Consider the following 17,009-nt stretch of genomic DNA (forward strand, 5'->3'; position numbering starts at 1 on the left):
GACTGGGGTTGGTCTCAGGGGTGGCCACCTGCCCCAGGCAGGCTGTCAGACACACCAAAACACAGGCTCTAAGTGATTACTTGAACTAATAAATAATTCTCTTACATATAGCTCCAGAGGCAGGTAATTGAGGGTGGAGTTCATTCTCTTGGTACTCACAGATCCAGGAGTGAAGGCAGGCTCAGAATTTCCAACTAATGAAAGCACAAAAGTATCTCAAGGGAGTCTTATGTTCATTTTCTGGCTGCCGCTCATCAGTAGTGTGGCCCTTGACCAGACATGAACATAAAACCACTGCTTCCTTGATGAAATGGATCTAATATCTACTCCATTTATCTCATAGGATTGTTTTCAAAAGTCCTTTAAGGAACATGTAAAAAATGTATCTATCTATCTATATCGTATTATAATTGCTATTGAATTATTTGAAGAAATTCATTTCTTGCTCATAGAGTTGGATACCATCTTTGGGGGTCTAAAAAAATAAATTTATTATCTTACAAATGAAAATAATTGAATTACAGAAAAACCTAATTGTAATTCTCCTTCAGATTCACTAGGCTTATAATTTACATGGCAATGAGTTTGCTGGTTGGGCACTGATTAAAATCACCACTGTATAAAGTGGTTCATTCAATAATTCTTTGGGGATACAAATTCAAGTTTAGCAAACAATGACACTTTAAAAATGAAGTAATGTTGACATTTTAGGAAATGATTAAGGAAACGAAGAAACCATAACCCAAAAATCTTTTAATATGATCTTACTGATTTCCTCAAAAGTGAATGATTACAAAGTGAAATTTGAATTGTAAGTCAGTCCTAAGTCTTTATACTCAGGTATCCAATCACAACCATTGAACCAATGTTCAATAGAAAGGCATCAACCCCAGGAGACAGGAATGTGAGCTTTCAGTTTTGCATAAACACAAGTTCTAGTTGTTAACCAACTTTCAGCACTCAACCTTTGGTGAGTCCTGCCTTGAATACTAATCAAATGGAAATGACCTTAACACTAATGTAAATCCTTTAAAATTCATAACGAGGAAATACATTCCTCCAACAGACTTGTGAAAGGTGAGAGCGGACCACAGAGAGCAGGCAGTCCAACCCTCATTTTATAGAACTTTGATCCCTGGCAGCATTCATTAGAATGATCAAAGCCCTAAATTATTGGTTGTTTCTCTGGATAATTACCAATGCCCATGCAGTGACGGTGTGGGATATCGCACATACAACAAAAGTGTCTGCAACGAGTGAAGGCATTATACTTCTCATTTAAGAAACAGGGTAGCAAGAATTATTTCCATGAATGGTATAACAGATTTGGGTGCTTTTTGTAAATTCAGAACCTAGGATTTAATAGTGCTTTGTGGCTCCTGGAGGATAAAATCAAACGTGTCTAGAAACGTGCAGCACAACAAAGGTTAACCACTTGCTTTCTTGCTCCACGTTTATTGGGGCAACAGAGACTGAAACAGCTATTTTCCTCTCAAATAATCGGAAAAATATAATACAACAGCAATTTCTTAAATACATAACAAAACTTTCTGGATCGTGAATCAACATGAGATGTAATAGTCTATAGATATCAACTTGACAGCTTTATAAAATGTCATTCATCTAAGGCATTATGAAATTATCTTCAGAGCTGCACATATATACATGGGTCTATATACATAAAGGCATCCATTCATGAACACAAAAGTCAAGCACTGTGCAGAGAAGGGTAAAGTAAAGACGCATTTAGATTTTGAGTAAGTTTTAAGAGACAATTTGGGGTTTCAAGAAACAGTGATTTACATTCAAATAAACATGTACGTTTTGCAAATCTGGATAGGTAAAATTTTCATGATGCAGGCTACAAGAAAATTCACACTGTGAATTATTTGTTTTTCAAAGGCCTCTTTATCTAAATAGAGATTTCAAGTCCAGAGCTAACACCCATTGTGTGAACAAACAGAATGCCTATGATTCTAAAATTTGCTTCCCTGTGGCCTTCCCCCTCACCTCCCTACCGGATAAGAAGAAAAAACTTCCCAGAAGGGGCAACAGCTAGTTGTCGTCCCCTTACACCTGCTAGTGTTTCCGGGTGGGGGGTTATTACATCCAGATTACAACTGGGTGAAGGAGTTTTGATCCTGTTTCAAAAAAACTACACTACTCCAAACACAAGAGTTTTTGCCACAACATCCAAACATTGTCACATAGACCCATATCTCTTCCTAGTCCGGAAAGAGAATCCCTGGAAGACAGAGCTGATGGACAGAGGAAGGAGACAGGTTAAACTGTCTCACTGGCCAGTTATGCCAAACAAAAACATCAGTCTCTTTATCTAAGTTGTCAGTTCCCTCCTTTGTAAACAAGGTTTCTAGACTGGCTTGCTGCTCACCCTTTGAGGCACCGGCGATGTATCTGGGTTTAACCTACCAACCTATTCCTGTTGATTCTGACAGTCTTACACAGGCCTATTCGTGTAGCTATTTAAGGAAGAAGTCACTACTTTCCAGGCACTTTTCAACATTTAAAAACTTAAATCCAGTTGTTTGAAATCTGTTTCAAAAAAGCAACCCCCCACACCCTATCTTGTATTTAAAAAAAAAAAAAAAAAAAGAGCTGCTTCTGTTACAGTATCTCTGTGAGAAAACAAGTTCCTTCAATTTTGCCAAGGAGACAGTATGGATGTTCTCTCCTACCTTTAACTCCAAATTCAGGAGTTCCGCCTCTGATAACACAGGATTTTAGGTTACTTGAAATCAGCCCCTGTTTTAGAGATTCTTTGCAGAATAGAAGCTTCGAGAGTTCGCTCATGCCAGGGTAAACTGCCACTCCTGACACTCTTGATACAAAAATTCATTTTCAGCTGAGTTCCCGTGATCCCCTGAGCAGTTATAAATGCCCTGTGCTACAATGAGGCAGTGTTAAGACAAAGCAAATCACTCAAATATATGTACACTTCTATTTATACTAATAGGGAATACATTGATCGAAGAGAGTATTCTTGTTCTGACATGTTCAGAGTTTCAAAGGAAAAGAAAGACGCTTAACATTGAGAAGTTTCCAAATAAAAATAATTAAAAATGCTTTGGGTTGGTTGCCATTCGAAAGTTTTCCGAGAGTCCACATCTATGTTCTGTACAAATGGTAAATAAAAGTGTACACGACGTAGGGATGGCATATACGTATATCAGGTATCAACATGTATGTGGGAACCAAAGTTCCTTAAATATACACATCCCCACTTAGGACACATTCCATTACACAGGCAAAGCATCATTCCTTAAGAATAGGTCCAGGATAGCAGCAATTTAACAACCTAGTTACCCAGTTACCTCGGGAAAACATCATAGGTCCAGACAGTCCCAACGCACTGTCCCTCGTTCCAAGGACAGCTCTCTAGGAGCACTTTACATGTTCCCATGAAGCACCAGACTACGTTGCTAATGGCAATTATGACATCCTGTCATTGGAGAAAAAGTTACTGTCTTTTCAAAACCCGTGTATTCAAAAATCTCACTAACGGATGACGGGAAAACTAAGTCGCAACGGGGCTATACCAACCTAAACTATTTATGATACGTAAAGCAGTTACAGTTTCTTTCTTACATTTTTTGTTGTTTGATCAGTGCCTTGTACACACAGGAAGTATCTGGCTCGCCCTAACAGAGGCTTCCAAGAGCAATATTAAACTTTGTTGAGAGCTGCTTGCACTGCGTTTGAAAATAGGTAACTAGCTTGATTACCAGTGTTTTTACACACTGACATGACATGACACCGTGCTAGGGTTGTTTTAAAAGAGTTGGGTTTACGAGTCTATACCTTTTGTTAAGTTAGGAACTTGCAACCAAAATTTACATATGTAATATGCAAAAAAAAAAAAAATCATTAGGTTGATTTCTAATAAAGTGTATTAGTCCCAGAAGGAAAGACAAAATGGCTTTGAGGAAACATTTGTTTTGTGTGTACCATGGGAAATACTCGCACGTGCCCAGTGGACGGAGGGTCTTGGTAGGTGGCAAATTATATGGATTTCTAGATGTACATATGGGACTTTGATAGTCACTCTTGCTATGGACTTTCAGGTCCAGTCCTAAATGTGCTGAGCGCAAGAACGCAGGGCTCAGGAAAGGTCTCTGTTATCTATGGTGAAGGATTTGAACCTCTGCCCCTTGACCCGTATTTCACATCAGACAATCCTGCAGACCACAGCTACTGGCTGGAGGAGAGTCTATCACCTTCACCAAGCTGCACTTACCCAGGGAGAGCCGCTCCGTCAGACCACATTGTTTTACAGGCTGTAGCCCTCGCACTGGGAAAAGACACCTCCCTCTGCACAGCAGTTTTGTGCTGGAAGCTGAGATCACACAAGGAGAAACCCATTGTGTTTCTGCCAAGTCACCGTGGGAATGCCGGCAACAGCACACCCGGTGGCTGGCCGAGGCCGAAGCCAAGTACCCACTCCTGAGCTAAGCAGCCTGCTTTGCAGCTCTTACAACAATCTCCTCTTAACCAGTGTTATTCTTTCCCTCCCCCAGGGGGGTCTCTCCCGAGTATCTCTTGGTGGTCAAATTGACACAGAATGGACGCTGGTGCTCAGTTGTGATGTGTGTGGCCAACCGCGACAACACATTTATTACACTACAGGTTCACTCGGGCTCCTTGAATCTGGCCAGCAGTTGAACAGTCCGGTGGGATCCTCCGGGGGGGGGGGGGGGGGGTAAAATGATGATGGGTTAGCAACCCATTCCTTCTCAGCAACCCCAAAGCTTCCCGACGTGCTCCACAGACACAGCCTAGACCGCACAGCCCGGTTCTCTTCACATGGGAACACGTGCACCAGGGCTGGGCCTTGGTGCCAAAGGCAAGTTCAAAGTCTGGACACAGGCACTTTCGAAGGTCGGCAAGGAGGAGGCAGGTGCGCTAAGTGGGGCTTTCTCACTGTGCTTCTCGTTAGAACCCCAGACATCTGTGGCACGTGGACATGAGCAGAGACCTCTAGGTTGTGGATGGGTTGTGCTTTTTCTTCTTGCCCCGACAGGACTTGCAGACACAACAGATGATGCAGGGGGAGGCCAGGAGCAGCAGGGGTGAAGTCACCAAGGCGATGATGCCCAATCCCACCAGAATCCCCACCACCTGGAAATGTGGAAGAAAAGGCTACTTCAGCAGTTAAACCTTCCTGTATGTTTACTGTACCATCTGCTAAAGACCGAATGTGTGTTTCCCCCTCAGCCCCAGAATTCATATGTTGAAACCCTAATCTCCAATACAATGGAATCCGGAAAGGAGGGTGGTTGGGAAGTAATTAGGACATGAGGGTGGAGCCCTCACGGTGAGATTAGTGCCCTAAAAAAAAGATATTAGAGAGCTTGCTTCCATTCTCGCCACTCTCTGCCATGTGAGGACACAGTGAGAGGAAGGCCATCTACAGACCAGGAAGAGAGAGGGTCCTCACCAGAACCCAACCATAAAGGCACCTCGAGTCTCCAGAACAGGGAGAAATACGTTTCTATTTTTTTTCAGCCACCCAGTTTATGATAATTTATTCTAGAGCCTGAACTAAGACACCACCTCAGGCACGCAAAACAGTTACCAATCATAGGACCTTGTAGCCCAGTGCCTGCATGATCTGAACTGGATACTAACCAGGGAGACGGCAAGAACTAGATCGGAGGGGAGGGAACAAAACAGACATTAACTCGAGCAAAAGCTCTGTGTGACCCCAAACTGTTGCTCTTGGCGCTCTGGCTCTCTCCCTGAGTTTCCTGATAGTCTCATAGGGATATTAACAATGATTGCTAGGCTATTAACACTGGCACCCTTAAAAGGAACGCAGCCTTTAATGAATATGAAACGCTATTAAAAATAAACCAGGACTTCTTTGAACCTGCCACGGAAACACAATGGCAGGTACAGAGGGATTTAAGCCCCAGCAGCGGCTCATGGGATTTTAGAGCACTGCCTTTTATAGAAAGTAGGACTTAGAGGGTTTTAGGAAAGTCGTTCTACCATTTTTTCGGGAGGAAAGAAGACCTGCCTTCGTTGTGCAGGTGGCTGTTAATTACCCGACTGCTCTGGGCCCTGCCCTTCCACTTATCCGCAAGGGGGTCATGTTCATGAACTTCAGGCACTTGCTGCATTCCCTTTCCCTGGCCCTGCTCAGGGGCTCCCCAGAACCTCCAGGGATGGATGTGTAAGCAGACAACAGGGTGGGGAGGAAGAACAGTGGGCTTTGTAAGCCCTCCCAAGTCCAGTGTATCTCGTGCTTCTTAAGGGTCAAGGTACCTGTGTTCGGTTCCACATCACTGAGGCTCTCGAGTGGCCAAGCTTATTCCTACACGGCCCTTTGTCATAATGCCTGAGGAAAATGTCATTCTGAAAAACAAGGAGAGAGGTCTCAACAAACACGCTGTTTTGAATTGAGAGGCAAATACTAACCACACTGGATCTAACAAACGCGAACCATATTTTGCTCGGTGGAAGCAAACGCTCTTTCGGGCGATACTGATGAACAGCCTCCCGGAATCCCGAGGCCGCGATCTTTACGACGTATCTCGGTACTTTTACAAAGCACTGAGTGAAAAGAGATTGTAATCAACGAGACTCTCGACTGAGTCTTGAAAGGCTCCGTGTCCTGACCGATCCTCTTTGAGAGGCGGCTCTAGAGCAGGTGCGATGTGGAACGAAGAGCAGTCTTCCTCGGCTGGAAGGCGGCCACAGTAGAGCAGGCGAGGAAAAATGCCAGCAGCTGAGGTGGGAAATGCAGGCATGAGATACTGAGAAGGTAACTAACCAGGCGGGGGAAGAAGGAGAAGAAATCACAGGTGAGGGGCAAGGCACTGGGGAGAAGCAGGAGCCTGACCAAGAGAAATGACAACGGAGAGATGAACTTTGTTGGGACGATGACGGCTACGGTTTGGACAGGCTGAACTTGAGAGACACTTGAGCCATCCAAGTGGTACTGTCCAAAAGGCAGCTGATTCCACAGATGTGAACTTTGGGGTACTTTGCCTTGGGTACTGGCAGATGTCGGGGGGAGGGGCAGGAAACAACACAGAAGTAGATGAGATCACCCGGGAGAGAGTGTAGACTGGAGAGCAAAGAGGATGTTGGTCACAAACATTTGGGTCACAAAGAATGGGTCAAGGGGAGCCCGGGAAGGAAACGGAGAAGTGGCCAGAAATGCAGAAGGGAAGCCAGAAGAGGTGTCATCACTGAAACAGACAGTTTAGGTAGGATGAGGACTGAAATATCCCTTGCATTTCACTCAAGGCCTTAGAAAAATACAGCTGGGGAGTGACAATGTGGCAAGCTGAGTGTACTTCAATGCCCAGAGGTAACTCAGTGTCAACGACAAGAGGTGACTATGTTGTTTTGAGGCCTGGCTCAAAGAGGAGGCTGGGGGAGAATGGGAGTATGGGAGACACATAGGTTTGAGAAAAGTGTGATTCGTTTTCAAATGGGACACAGCTGCACATGTGATGTTAGTGGAAGTTGAAGTCACAAGAGAAAGAGGTAACAGAAGGGGACAGGTCTCTGAGGTACCCACAGCATAAGATGAAGAACACCTCATCCTCTGAAGACAGCAGGGATGGGGACGAAGGCAGGAGCAAACTCAACACCCCAGTAAAGCTCAAAACCACGCTGGGTGGCTGTCTGTCTCACACTTGGCTCTCGGACAACCATCCTGCTCCCAGACCCGCTGCTCTGAAACTTTCCCACAAACAAAGATCAACACCACCATCTGACACAGAACACTTGTTGAGGGGAAAACGTCATCACCAAGAGGCCAATGCCCCTGGCTAAAACCGAGAAAATGGGATCTCAAGAAACAATGACCAGAAAAAGATGCTTCAGTATTTGAAGCCTGTGCATCAGCCTTTTAACATCTGTACCATTTCATCTCGAGCGTCAGAACAGTCCAAGTAATAGAACAGTGTGTTCTTTGCAACGCCATACCCCAGACACATTCCAGCCAAAGGATGGACAGATCTGGCACACATATTTATTCCCTTACATTCTTGCCGCTTAAAAAGAACCTCATGGGCTCAGCCTCCTTGTGGCTATGAACCCAATTAATATTCTGGTTAAACCTGAAGGAAAACAGAGAAGATTTCTTCCCTTTGTAAAACATGAGGGTTGTGCAGTCAGTGAGAACCTCACTCAGAACATCTCACGTTTGGAATCATGACAGCTCTCAAATATCACCCTTAATTGTAATTCGGGGGGTTATGATAGAATTTTTTTTAAGTGGAAACATTTCTTTCAACCTGAGCTACTGAGCTTCTGAAGTCTAAAATGTCAATTTTCTTTTCCCCAATTTATACCTCTACTTGAAACACTGAGATCGGGCTGATTAAAATTCTTACTCACAGATGTCGTCTGAAACAACCTATCTAGTTTTCAGTTAAAAACCAGGTATGTGGGGGGCGGAACGCATCCCGTATTCACTGCACACGGACTCGCTGGGTGTGTGTGACACTAAAACCCCACACTAACTGCTGATCGAATTGAAGCAAACCAAGCCAACGAAATGAGAAGTTGAGAAAAGAAGGTCCCTGCCCCCCACCAACATGATGGAGGCTCACACGGATATGGACGCATTTTCTTCGTCTGGATTGCCAAAATAGTGAATATCTCTTCCTATTTGGGGTAGCTCACATGTGCTAGAGTAAACGCTTGAACTGAAGCAAGATCGGCTCATCCAGCCTTCACATCACCTTTTACCTCTGGGGTTACCGTTAGCCTTGGCCCGGGACTGAATGAGCTGTACTCGAATTGGGCAAGACGTGCCTCATGAATGGTGAGGGAACAGTGAGGGGGGCAGACCCCTGTGTCTGGGAAGGCAACCCTAATAAAACAATAGCAAAACTGCTGTCATGGCAGTGAATGAAGTGGTTATTGAAGACATCTCATGGATTTGAGTGGCTTTTTTCTTTAAATTCAGAAAGAAGACGACAACCAAAGTACAATAGGCAGAATGGCGGCTCCCCTACAGACGCCCGTGGCCTAATCCGCAGAATTTGAGACTATGTTGCCCTTACGTGGCAAAAGGGACTGTACGAATGTGATTACATTAAGACCTTCATGGGGGAGTGTAGTCTGCATCATCCAGATGTGGCCAACCTAATCACAGGGCCTGGAAGGGCAGAGAAGCTTCCCCAGCTGTGGTCAGAGGGAGCCGTGAATTGGAAGAAGGGTCGGAGAGATGGGATGTGGCTGGCTTTGAAGACGGGGAAAGGGGCCACAGGCCAACGAATGCGGGCAGGCTCTAGACACTGGAAAAAGCAAAGAAGTGGATTCTTCCCTAGAATCCAGAAAGGAATGCAGCCCTAAAGACCCTGTGATTTTAATCCAGTGAGACCCATGTCAGATTTCTAGAAGTAAAGATAATAAATCTGTGTTGGGTTAAGCCACTGTGTTCGTGGTGATTTGTTACAACAGCAATGTAAAATGAACACACGGATGATTCTTTATGGAACAAGAGGAGACAGTGCTCCCAAAACAGGAAATGTCCCTAAAACAACAAAAAAGCTTGCTTGCCTTTAAGGTTGAGGTGACACAGTGAAGGTAATCAGAGATTTTATAGACATCTAAAGTGGAGAGTATCACTGAGAACAGTAAATGTCTTTTACAGGACAAACAGAGGCTCATTGTTTCCAAAGGAAAGGCCGTAGGGTCCTGGTGGTCACACCGATACAGAAAGACCACGTGAGAAGACTTCCGAGTGGAACTTACATCCAGGTTCTGGAGACAGTACCAGCAAAACGTGTGCTTGCAATTCTTGCACATCATCTGAGCACAGCCTTCGTTGCGTTCGATGTAAACCCGACAAACAGGGCATTGCTTAATGGGGGCTTCTGTGTCTGTCCCAAAGAGGGCCCTAGAAACAAAATGGATGAGAAATTATAGGGTGTGGATCAAGAACGCTGCCTGAGTTTCTTAAAAGCTAGAACCACAAGGGGGTAGACTACCAGAGCTGGGGAAGAGTGAGCTGAGTGTAAAGAATTAAATAGTTAACTAACACCTTTCTAGATTCCACTTTATGGTCACCAACTGAATTCCTGGGGCTCCTGATGGGTAGGAATGGGTAGGAACCCTTCCTTATCCGTGCTGAATTCACTTCCATGGAAGAGGGTGGGGGTAAAAATTGGAGAGACACAGATTAGTCATTCAGATAACTCCAAACAGAAGAGAACCTTTATTTATCTTTGGCTTGAAGTGAATTATATAATTGTATTTTCCACACCTGGCTTAACTCATTATTTGGAGTATTTCATTCCCCGAGCACACACTGTCTAAATAGGAAATGCAAGCAGTCCACTATACAAGAGAAACACGAGCTCAGGATCTGAGACGGCACAGATAAACCTCTTATCTAGTGATCTGTTCAGACAAACAAATGGCAGAGGTTGAGGGAGTCAGTGATCAAGACTTTAAAGAAACACCTGGGGTGCCTGGCTGGTTTAGTCGGTACAACATGCAACTCTTAACCTTGGGGTTGTAAATTCGAGCCCCACACCGGGTGAAGAGATTATTTTAAAAAAATAAAATCTTTAAAAAATAATGAAATAAAATAAATGCCCAATATCATTCAAGAGACCTGCTCCAGATGGATGAATAGGTGAACACAGGCTCACAGCCTTAAGGGGCACAGATAATAAGTGGAGCTAATTGAGGTGGGAGGGTTAGGGAAGCCACAGCCCGGCGCTGTACTTCAGCCACTGTTCATTAAAACCAGCACCCAGCACACGGAGACATCAAGTTCACAAAGTGTTGTTAGATCCAGGATCGGAGCTGGTACTCACCATAACCTTATAGAGCACTGGGACAGTTACTATTTTAATTCCTACCCTCCCCCTTTTTTTGCAAATAGAGAAACAGACTCATAGAGGCTGAGTGACTGACATGAGGTCACACAGGCACCAAGTGACAACGTCAGATCTCAACCCCTCTCTCCTCTGGGATCTTTGCACTATCCTGTGACACCCACAGACCTTACTGCCATGGCAGTGAAAATGCAGAAGGTACTGGCTAGGAAGGTCCACGCCTGCCAAGTGCATGAAGATCTATTTTTCCTCTTGATTTGTTTGGTCTAAGATTCCAGCCCAGCATCATAGCCAGGTAGTGTTGCTATTCCTGAAGAATGGTTCTACACACTCGGAGGGTGCGGGGTGAGTAAGCCAACTGGACTCTTTAACACTGGTACGTCTGTTCTCACTGATGCAGAACAGCCAAAGCCTTGAGCGGAGCAAGGGATCAAGCACAAAGGTCTCTCACTCTGGGCCCTTCTGCTGCCGTAAAAAGTACTGAAAGGTACAGATTTAATTGCTGCTCGTTGTAACAAAATCTGAACCTTGGTGCCATCTTTTCAGAGCATAAAGTATCGAGAGATGAGTTCTCTTCCTCTTGGACATAGGAATTGAGTACTGCACTGCCCTGCAGGGCTGCTGTTTCTACTGCTGTGCTCTCTTTGACGTGACTGGCACACCTCACAAGCTGGCAGCATAATCAGGTAAGAAAATCATCCCAGCACCACTTTGCAAGCAAGAAGAATGAGGTCTGTCCCGAGCAGGTGGCCAGCACTCCTTGGCAAATGGCTGTGGACAAGCCGTGACTTCCTACTGAAAACCAGTGGTCCCTGTGCCTCCCTGCCTAAAGAGAAATCAAAATTTATACAAGCTCTAATTTCAGCAGTGGCTGGAAGATCCTCCAGGGGTAAATACCTAAATTCCCTTTAGAAATTCTTCTTTCGTTATTGTTTGTTAACAACTTACCAATTCTGAGACGCTTCTCAGGGAAGCTCCACAGGGAAGTGACTGATCTCTACATTCCATCACCAGATAACTCCTTTGCCAAGAGACATATCTGGGGTTTCTGAGAAAACTAGTGAATAATCCCCAAGGCCATTTCCCTTCTTACCCGTGCTCTGTCGGCAGGACAACAGGCTGACTATCTCTACAGGAGACTTCTGCGTGCCAAGCATCCTTGCAACAGGAGCAGAATTTCAGGTGACAAGAAGGACACTCCACCAGTACGGGATGTCCCGGGTCACTTGATGCAACAGGGCACACTGTCTGACAGTCTGCGACAGGACACCATGTTCGGTGGGGGTCCAGGTGAACTTCTAGAGTGTAAAAAAAGAAAATGTGATGGTCTACCTGTCTTGCGTGCAGGCTTGCGGTTTTCCTCCCCTTCACGTTTCTCTGTTATAGGCTAACATCTATGGAAGCTTGTTAAAATCAAGGGCAGTGATTTCTACCACTGGTCTTCAGAATGGATCCAAACGTACAAGGTCACTCAGCCCTGCCGCATTTCTCAAAGTAGGTACTAATGGAATGCCCTTCTGAATAGATAAGTAGTGTTCTCACCAACCAAAATCTGCGATTGTCTTTGGAATACTTCTCACCGTTCGTTCAGTACTCAAAGTAAGCAAACATCTCAAGTCCCTGCTATCATTATTTTGGGTATCATCTTAGAGGAAAATTGGACCTGAAGGGCCCACCAAGGCAAAAGAAAAAAAAAAAAAATACACAAAGGATTTTGTCCTTTCAGGCACTGAGAAATAAGTAGTTAAGTTTCTTCTGTTTCTTAGAGGGAAATGAAAGAACAAGGAAGAAATCGAATAGTTTAGAGACCAAACAGCATCTGTCTGGTGTGGCTTAGCAAAAAAGTCAGATTACCTGTCAGTTTGTATATTCCATTGCCCTGCCATATGCTAGAGACATTTGTAAAAGACTCACATGCTCCAAAAACAAAAGGTATGGACTTTCACAGACCATAAAATGATAGTCGGTTATATACTACACATGAGCTAGATCCACGTGGCATGTAGGAAAGCATATGGAGTTGGGGGTAAGGCCACTGTCGTTCTATGCAAATGTTTACAAGTTTTGTTCAGTCTTCTATTTTCTATTTCCTAACAGACCCCATGTTCTTGTCACATAATGTGACCTTTAAGGGAACATATCATGCAAAAAATGATGTTATTTGAGTAGTTGAGTGGCCCGTTTTTTTTTTCTCTGAACCAATGTATTTTGCAAATTTTAAACCAATGAGATTCCAGTTTTAAATCTCCCAAGGCTTGTGATTCTTTGTAATTTCCACACTGGAGGCAAACAGACCCAGAGAGTGGTGCAAAAAGGAAATGAAGGCATTAAGTCTGAGCTTAGTTTTAAAGGTGATAATTTTACAAATTCAGTATCAGGGGAAATAAGTCCAAAATGTTCAAGTAAACACTGTCTGCATTAATCTCTCATCCAGAAAATGCAACAATCAGATCTATGCTCATTATTCAAAAAGAGCATCCTTACACATAGTGCCTTATCTAAAAATTTGGGGGAGCTGGGGTTGGAGAATTATAGGCCAAATATAATCAGAAAAGGGAAGCCTATTATGATTCACAGGTCCTCAGACCCCAAGAGAGATGGATCCTTGAGAAGTCCCTAAAACTTTGGGACAACCTGGTTAGAACGTCAAGGGGACAGTGACACACACATGCTCCAAGGTCTTGACCTTTTATTTCCACACCATTTATACTTTCTTTCAAACTCTTATAACTGCTTCACAAACACTAAACACTAAAACACTAAAGAAATGAAGGTTGGTATGTAAATTAGAGCTAAGGACTCCCACATCACATACCTACTTACCACCCATTCTAAATCAGGGGTCTTTGAAAAGTCTGAAGATAAAGAAGGAAAAGGAAAGGAAAGATACATAACATAGTTAAATTTATAGCATCCCTGCAGATCAACCTAAAAAGATACAAACATACAAATGGTCCACATAACTCTAATCCAAATTATTTGGTAGACATTATGACCTGTTTGTTCCTACCAACTTATTATTTCAGGGAGCTGGGATGCCACAATAAAAGCAGGATCAATAAATATGACAGCAGTTAGATTTCGAGAGATTCCCATAAGGAAAAAAAATCTGAGGAAGCAATGCACTGGCAGAGCCCAATGCAAAAAGCAAGGGAAGAGTCCGAGCCACAGAAAACCGTGATCTCGTGTATTTTTGTCCACTTTGACAGCACAGAAATGACCAAGCGAAGGAGCGTGGAGGAAGGGACCAAAGGGACACATTACAGCTTTCTACTTATTTCGTTGTTCTTTAAGGATAGCTTATAGAACTTAACTAACACCCAAAGTAGGGTTACCAAGAAATAGATTCTTACTCTATCCAAAAGTGATATTGGCCACTCTAGCCACTTCTAGAGTCCCTCAATATCTGCCCCAACCCCTTTCAACCTGCTGAGGACACTCGTCTTATCTCTTCAGACGCAGAACATGGCGGACACTCGCTTTCCCAGCCTACTGCGCAACCGTAGCTTGATCACGTGACATGGTCTAGCCAGTGGGAGGGGAGGGGAGGTCCGACAAGGGGCTTCTGGGACAAGGTCTCCTTCCTGATGTGCGGGCAAGAATTGCCCTTCCGTCCAGCCACCTTTGAACACAACCGCCTGAAGTTGGAGGTCCGGGAATATGATCTGGGAAAACCGTGAGGAAAAACTACATGAGGTGGAGAAACCGAGCGGCTTCATCAGCCAAACCTGCAACCATGGACCTCTGGATTCCCTGTGTGTGAGGTAATTCACTGCCCTCGCTGTTTAGGCTCCTCAAAGTCCGGCGTTCTGCTCCTTGCGAATGAAAGCATCTCAAGTGGTAAGGCCACCTCTAGCAATAGTGAGCAAATGCCCTCTTCCAACAAGGACCGTTCCTCCTGGGGAAGCAGGTATTGTACAAAGGGGATGAACGCGGCATGTCCGAGATGACCGTTAAAGTCTTTTCCAACCCCAGGATTTTATCATCTCTGTAGGTGAGGAACGTGGAAATGCGCGTACAGAAAAAAATACACAGGACACACATCATCCTGTGGAAAACGTATGTACCATAATAAAAATTTTTTGTTATTATTAAAGTTTTTTAAAAAATGGGGTGCCTGGGTGGCTCAGTCGGTTAAGCATCTGACTTCGACTCAGGTCATGATCCTGCGGGTGTGAGTTCGAGCCCCACATCGTCAGGCTCTGTGCTGATGGCTCGGAGCCTGGAGCCTGCTTTGTATTCTGTGTCTCCTCCTCTCTCTGCCCCTCCCATGCTCATGCTCTGTCTCTCAATAATAAATAAACGTTAAAAAAAAATTTTTTTTTAAATTAACACACTATGCCAGATCCATAAGGTTTTTGTGTAGTTCAGCAGACAAGTAATGTACATCCATATAGTTGGAACACTACGAACTTTAAAATAAGGTGACTCAAACGTGACAATATGGAAAGATCCCAAGGATATATTACCAATTAAAAAATGCGGATTCAGGATGAGTATAAATGAACCCTGTTTATAAAAATATGTTTTAACATTTTCAGAAGAAGGTGCCTGGGTGGCTTAGTCAGGTTGAGCGTGAGACTCTTGATTTGGGCTCAGGTGATGATCTGACGGTTCAGGACTTCAAGCCTCGGATTGGGCTCTCTGCTGTCAGCTCAGAGCCTGCAGCCTGCTTCGGATTCTCTCTCCCCCTCTCTCTGCCCCTCCCCCACTCATACTTGCTCTCTCTCTGAAAAAATAAATAAACAGTAAAAAACAAAACAAAACAACAGGGGCACCTGGGTGGCTCATTCAGTTAAACATCTGACTCTTGATATCAGCTCAGGTCATGATCTTGCAGTTTGTGGGATCAAGCCCAGCGTTGGGCTCTGTGCGACAGCATGGTGTCTGCTTGGGATTCTTTCTCTCCCTCTCCCTCTCTCCCCTCCTCCATTTGCTGTCTCTATCTCAGTCTCTGTCTCTGTCTCTCAAAATAAATAAATAAACATTAAAAAATTTTAAAAAACATTTTCAGAAGAATACGTAAGAAACACGAAAATGGTTATCCTTGAGTAAAAGGCGAGGGGGGGAGGGGTTGGGGAAGGAAGCAAAGATTTACTTTAATACTAAACTTGAATTTAAAAAACAGGAAAAAATACTACTTTTATAATTTTTAAAAGCTAGTTTTTGTTTTTGTTTTTTTACATTCCTTTTGAGAAAGAGAGTGCGTGCACACAATGGGGGGTTGGGAGGAGGGACAGAAAGTGAGGGAGACAGAGAATCTCAACCAGGCTCTGCGTTGTCAGTGCAGAGCCTGACACAGGGCTTGAACCAAGAACCATGAGATCGTGACCTGTGCAAAAACCAAGAGTTGGAGGCTTAACCAACTGAGCTACCCAGGCACCCCTAGAAGCTCGTTGGAAAAGGCTACTATCAATCTGGTATATGAGCAACAGACTAATAAAATAATTCTGCATCTAAGCTGTCCCCTGGAAAATCATCTACTTTTTGCAACACTGAAACATATTTAGATTTCCCCTTTGTTTCACATTCTCCATACATACAATTCTCATACTATGTTTTTCCTTCCCCCTAAAAATCCTCTCTCTTTACCAAATTATAGTCTACCCCCCTTAAAGGACCTTCATTCAAGGACCTACTGTGTACTTGTCTTAATTTTGATGTCACAGAATCAGCATCTTGTAGACCCTAGATCTCCATCCACCTGGATTATGGCTCTCTGCATTTGGAAAGGCATCAACTTGGCAAAACATGGAACTTTACATACAGCACTTTCAACATTAAACCGCCTTTATGAAATGTCACTTATTAAGGGTGACAATGAAAAAATTTTCTAACTTCAAAAGGAATAATAATTACCCTTACTGGACCCCTACTTACTGTCTCTCTGTACCTAGAACCCATTTCACTTCTTCTCTCATCCCAGTCCTTGGATGAGTGATCCAGAGTCACTGATTCTCATTCCTATCCCCTCCTACCCTCCTTAAATCTCTAAAGTCAAGTTTTTATTCCCAACTCATTAATAAACTGCTCTCTGAAAGTTAAAACTGCCATGCCCCTACTCATACCCAGCAAGTGGTTTTTTTTTTTTTTTAATGTTTTATTTATTTTTGAGACAGGGAGAGACAGAGCATGAACAGGGGAGGGTCAGAGAGAGGGAGACACAGAATCTGAAACAGG

The 17,009-nt window shown here is 43.9% G+C and overlaps 1 protein-coding gene across 3 annotated transcripts in view; it reads right to left on the reverse strand.

The window, feature by feature from the left end:
- Positions 1–1,427: 1,427 nt before the first annotated feature.
- The window catches only part of RNF144B (ring finger protein 144B), a 185,678-nt gene continuing 170,096 nt past the window's right edge, over positions 1,428–17,009 (reverse strand). For all 3 annotated transcript variants that reach the window (XM_058732882.1, XM_058732883.1, XM_058732881.1), the window contains exons 5-8: positions 11,923–12,127; positions 9,739–9,883; positions 6,286–6,375; positions 1,428–5,136 (exon numbers count right to left, since the gene is read on the reverse strand). In XM_058732882.1, coding sequence (XP_058588865.1) covers positions 4,996–5,136; positions 6,286–6,375; positions 9,739–9,883; positions 11,923–12,127 — 581 coding nt within the window. In that variant the 3' untranslated portion in view covers positions 1,428–4,995. The remainder of the gene's footprint in view (positions 5,137–6,285; positions 6,376–9,738; positions 9,884–11,922; positions 12,128–17,009) is intronic.

Source organism: Neofelis nebulosa, chromosome 6 (assembly GCF_028018385.1).
Source record: "Neofelis nebulosa isolate mNeoNeb1 chromosome 6, mNeoNeb1.pri, whole genome shotgun sequence".
Classification (NCBI taxonomy): Eukaryota; Metazoa; Chordata; class Mammalia; order Carnivora; family Felidae; genus Neofelis; species Neofelis nebulosa.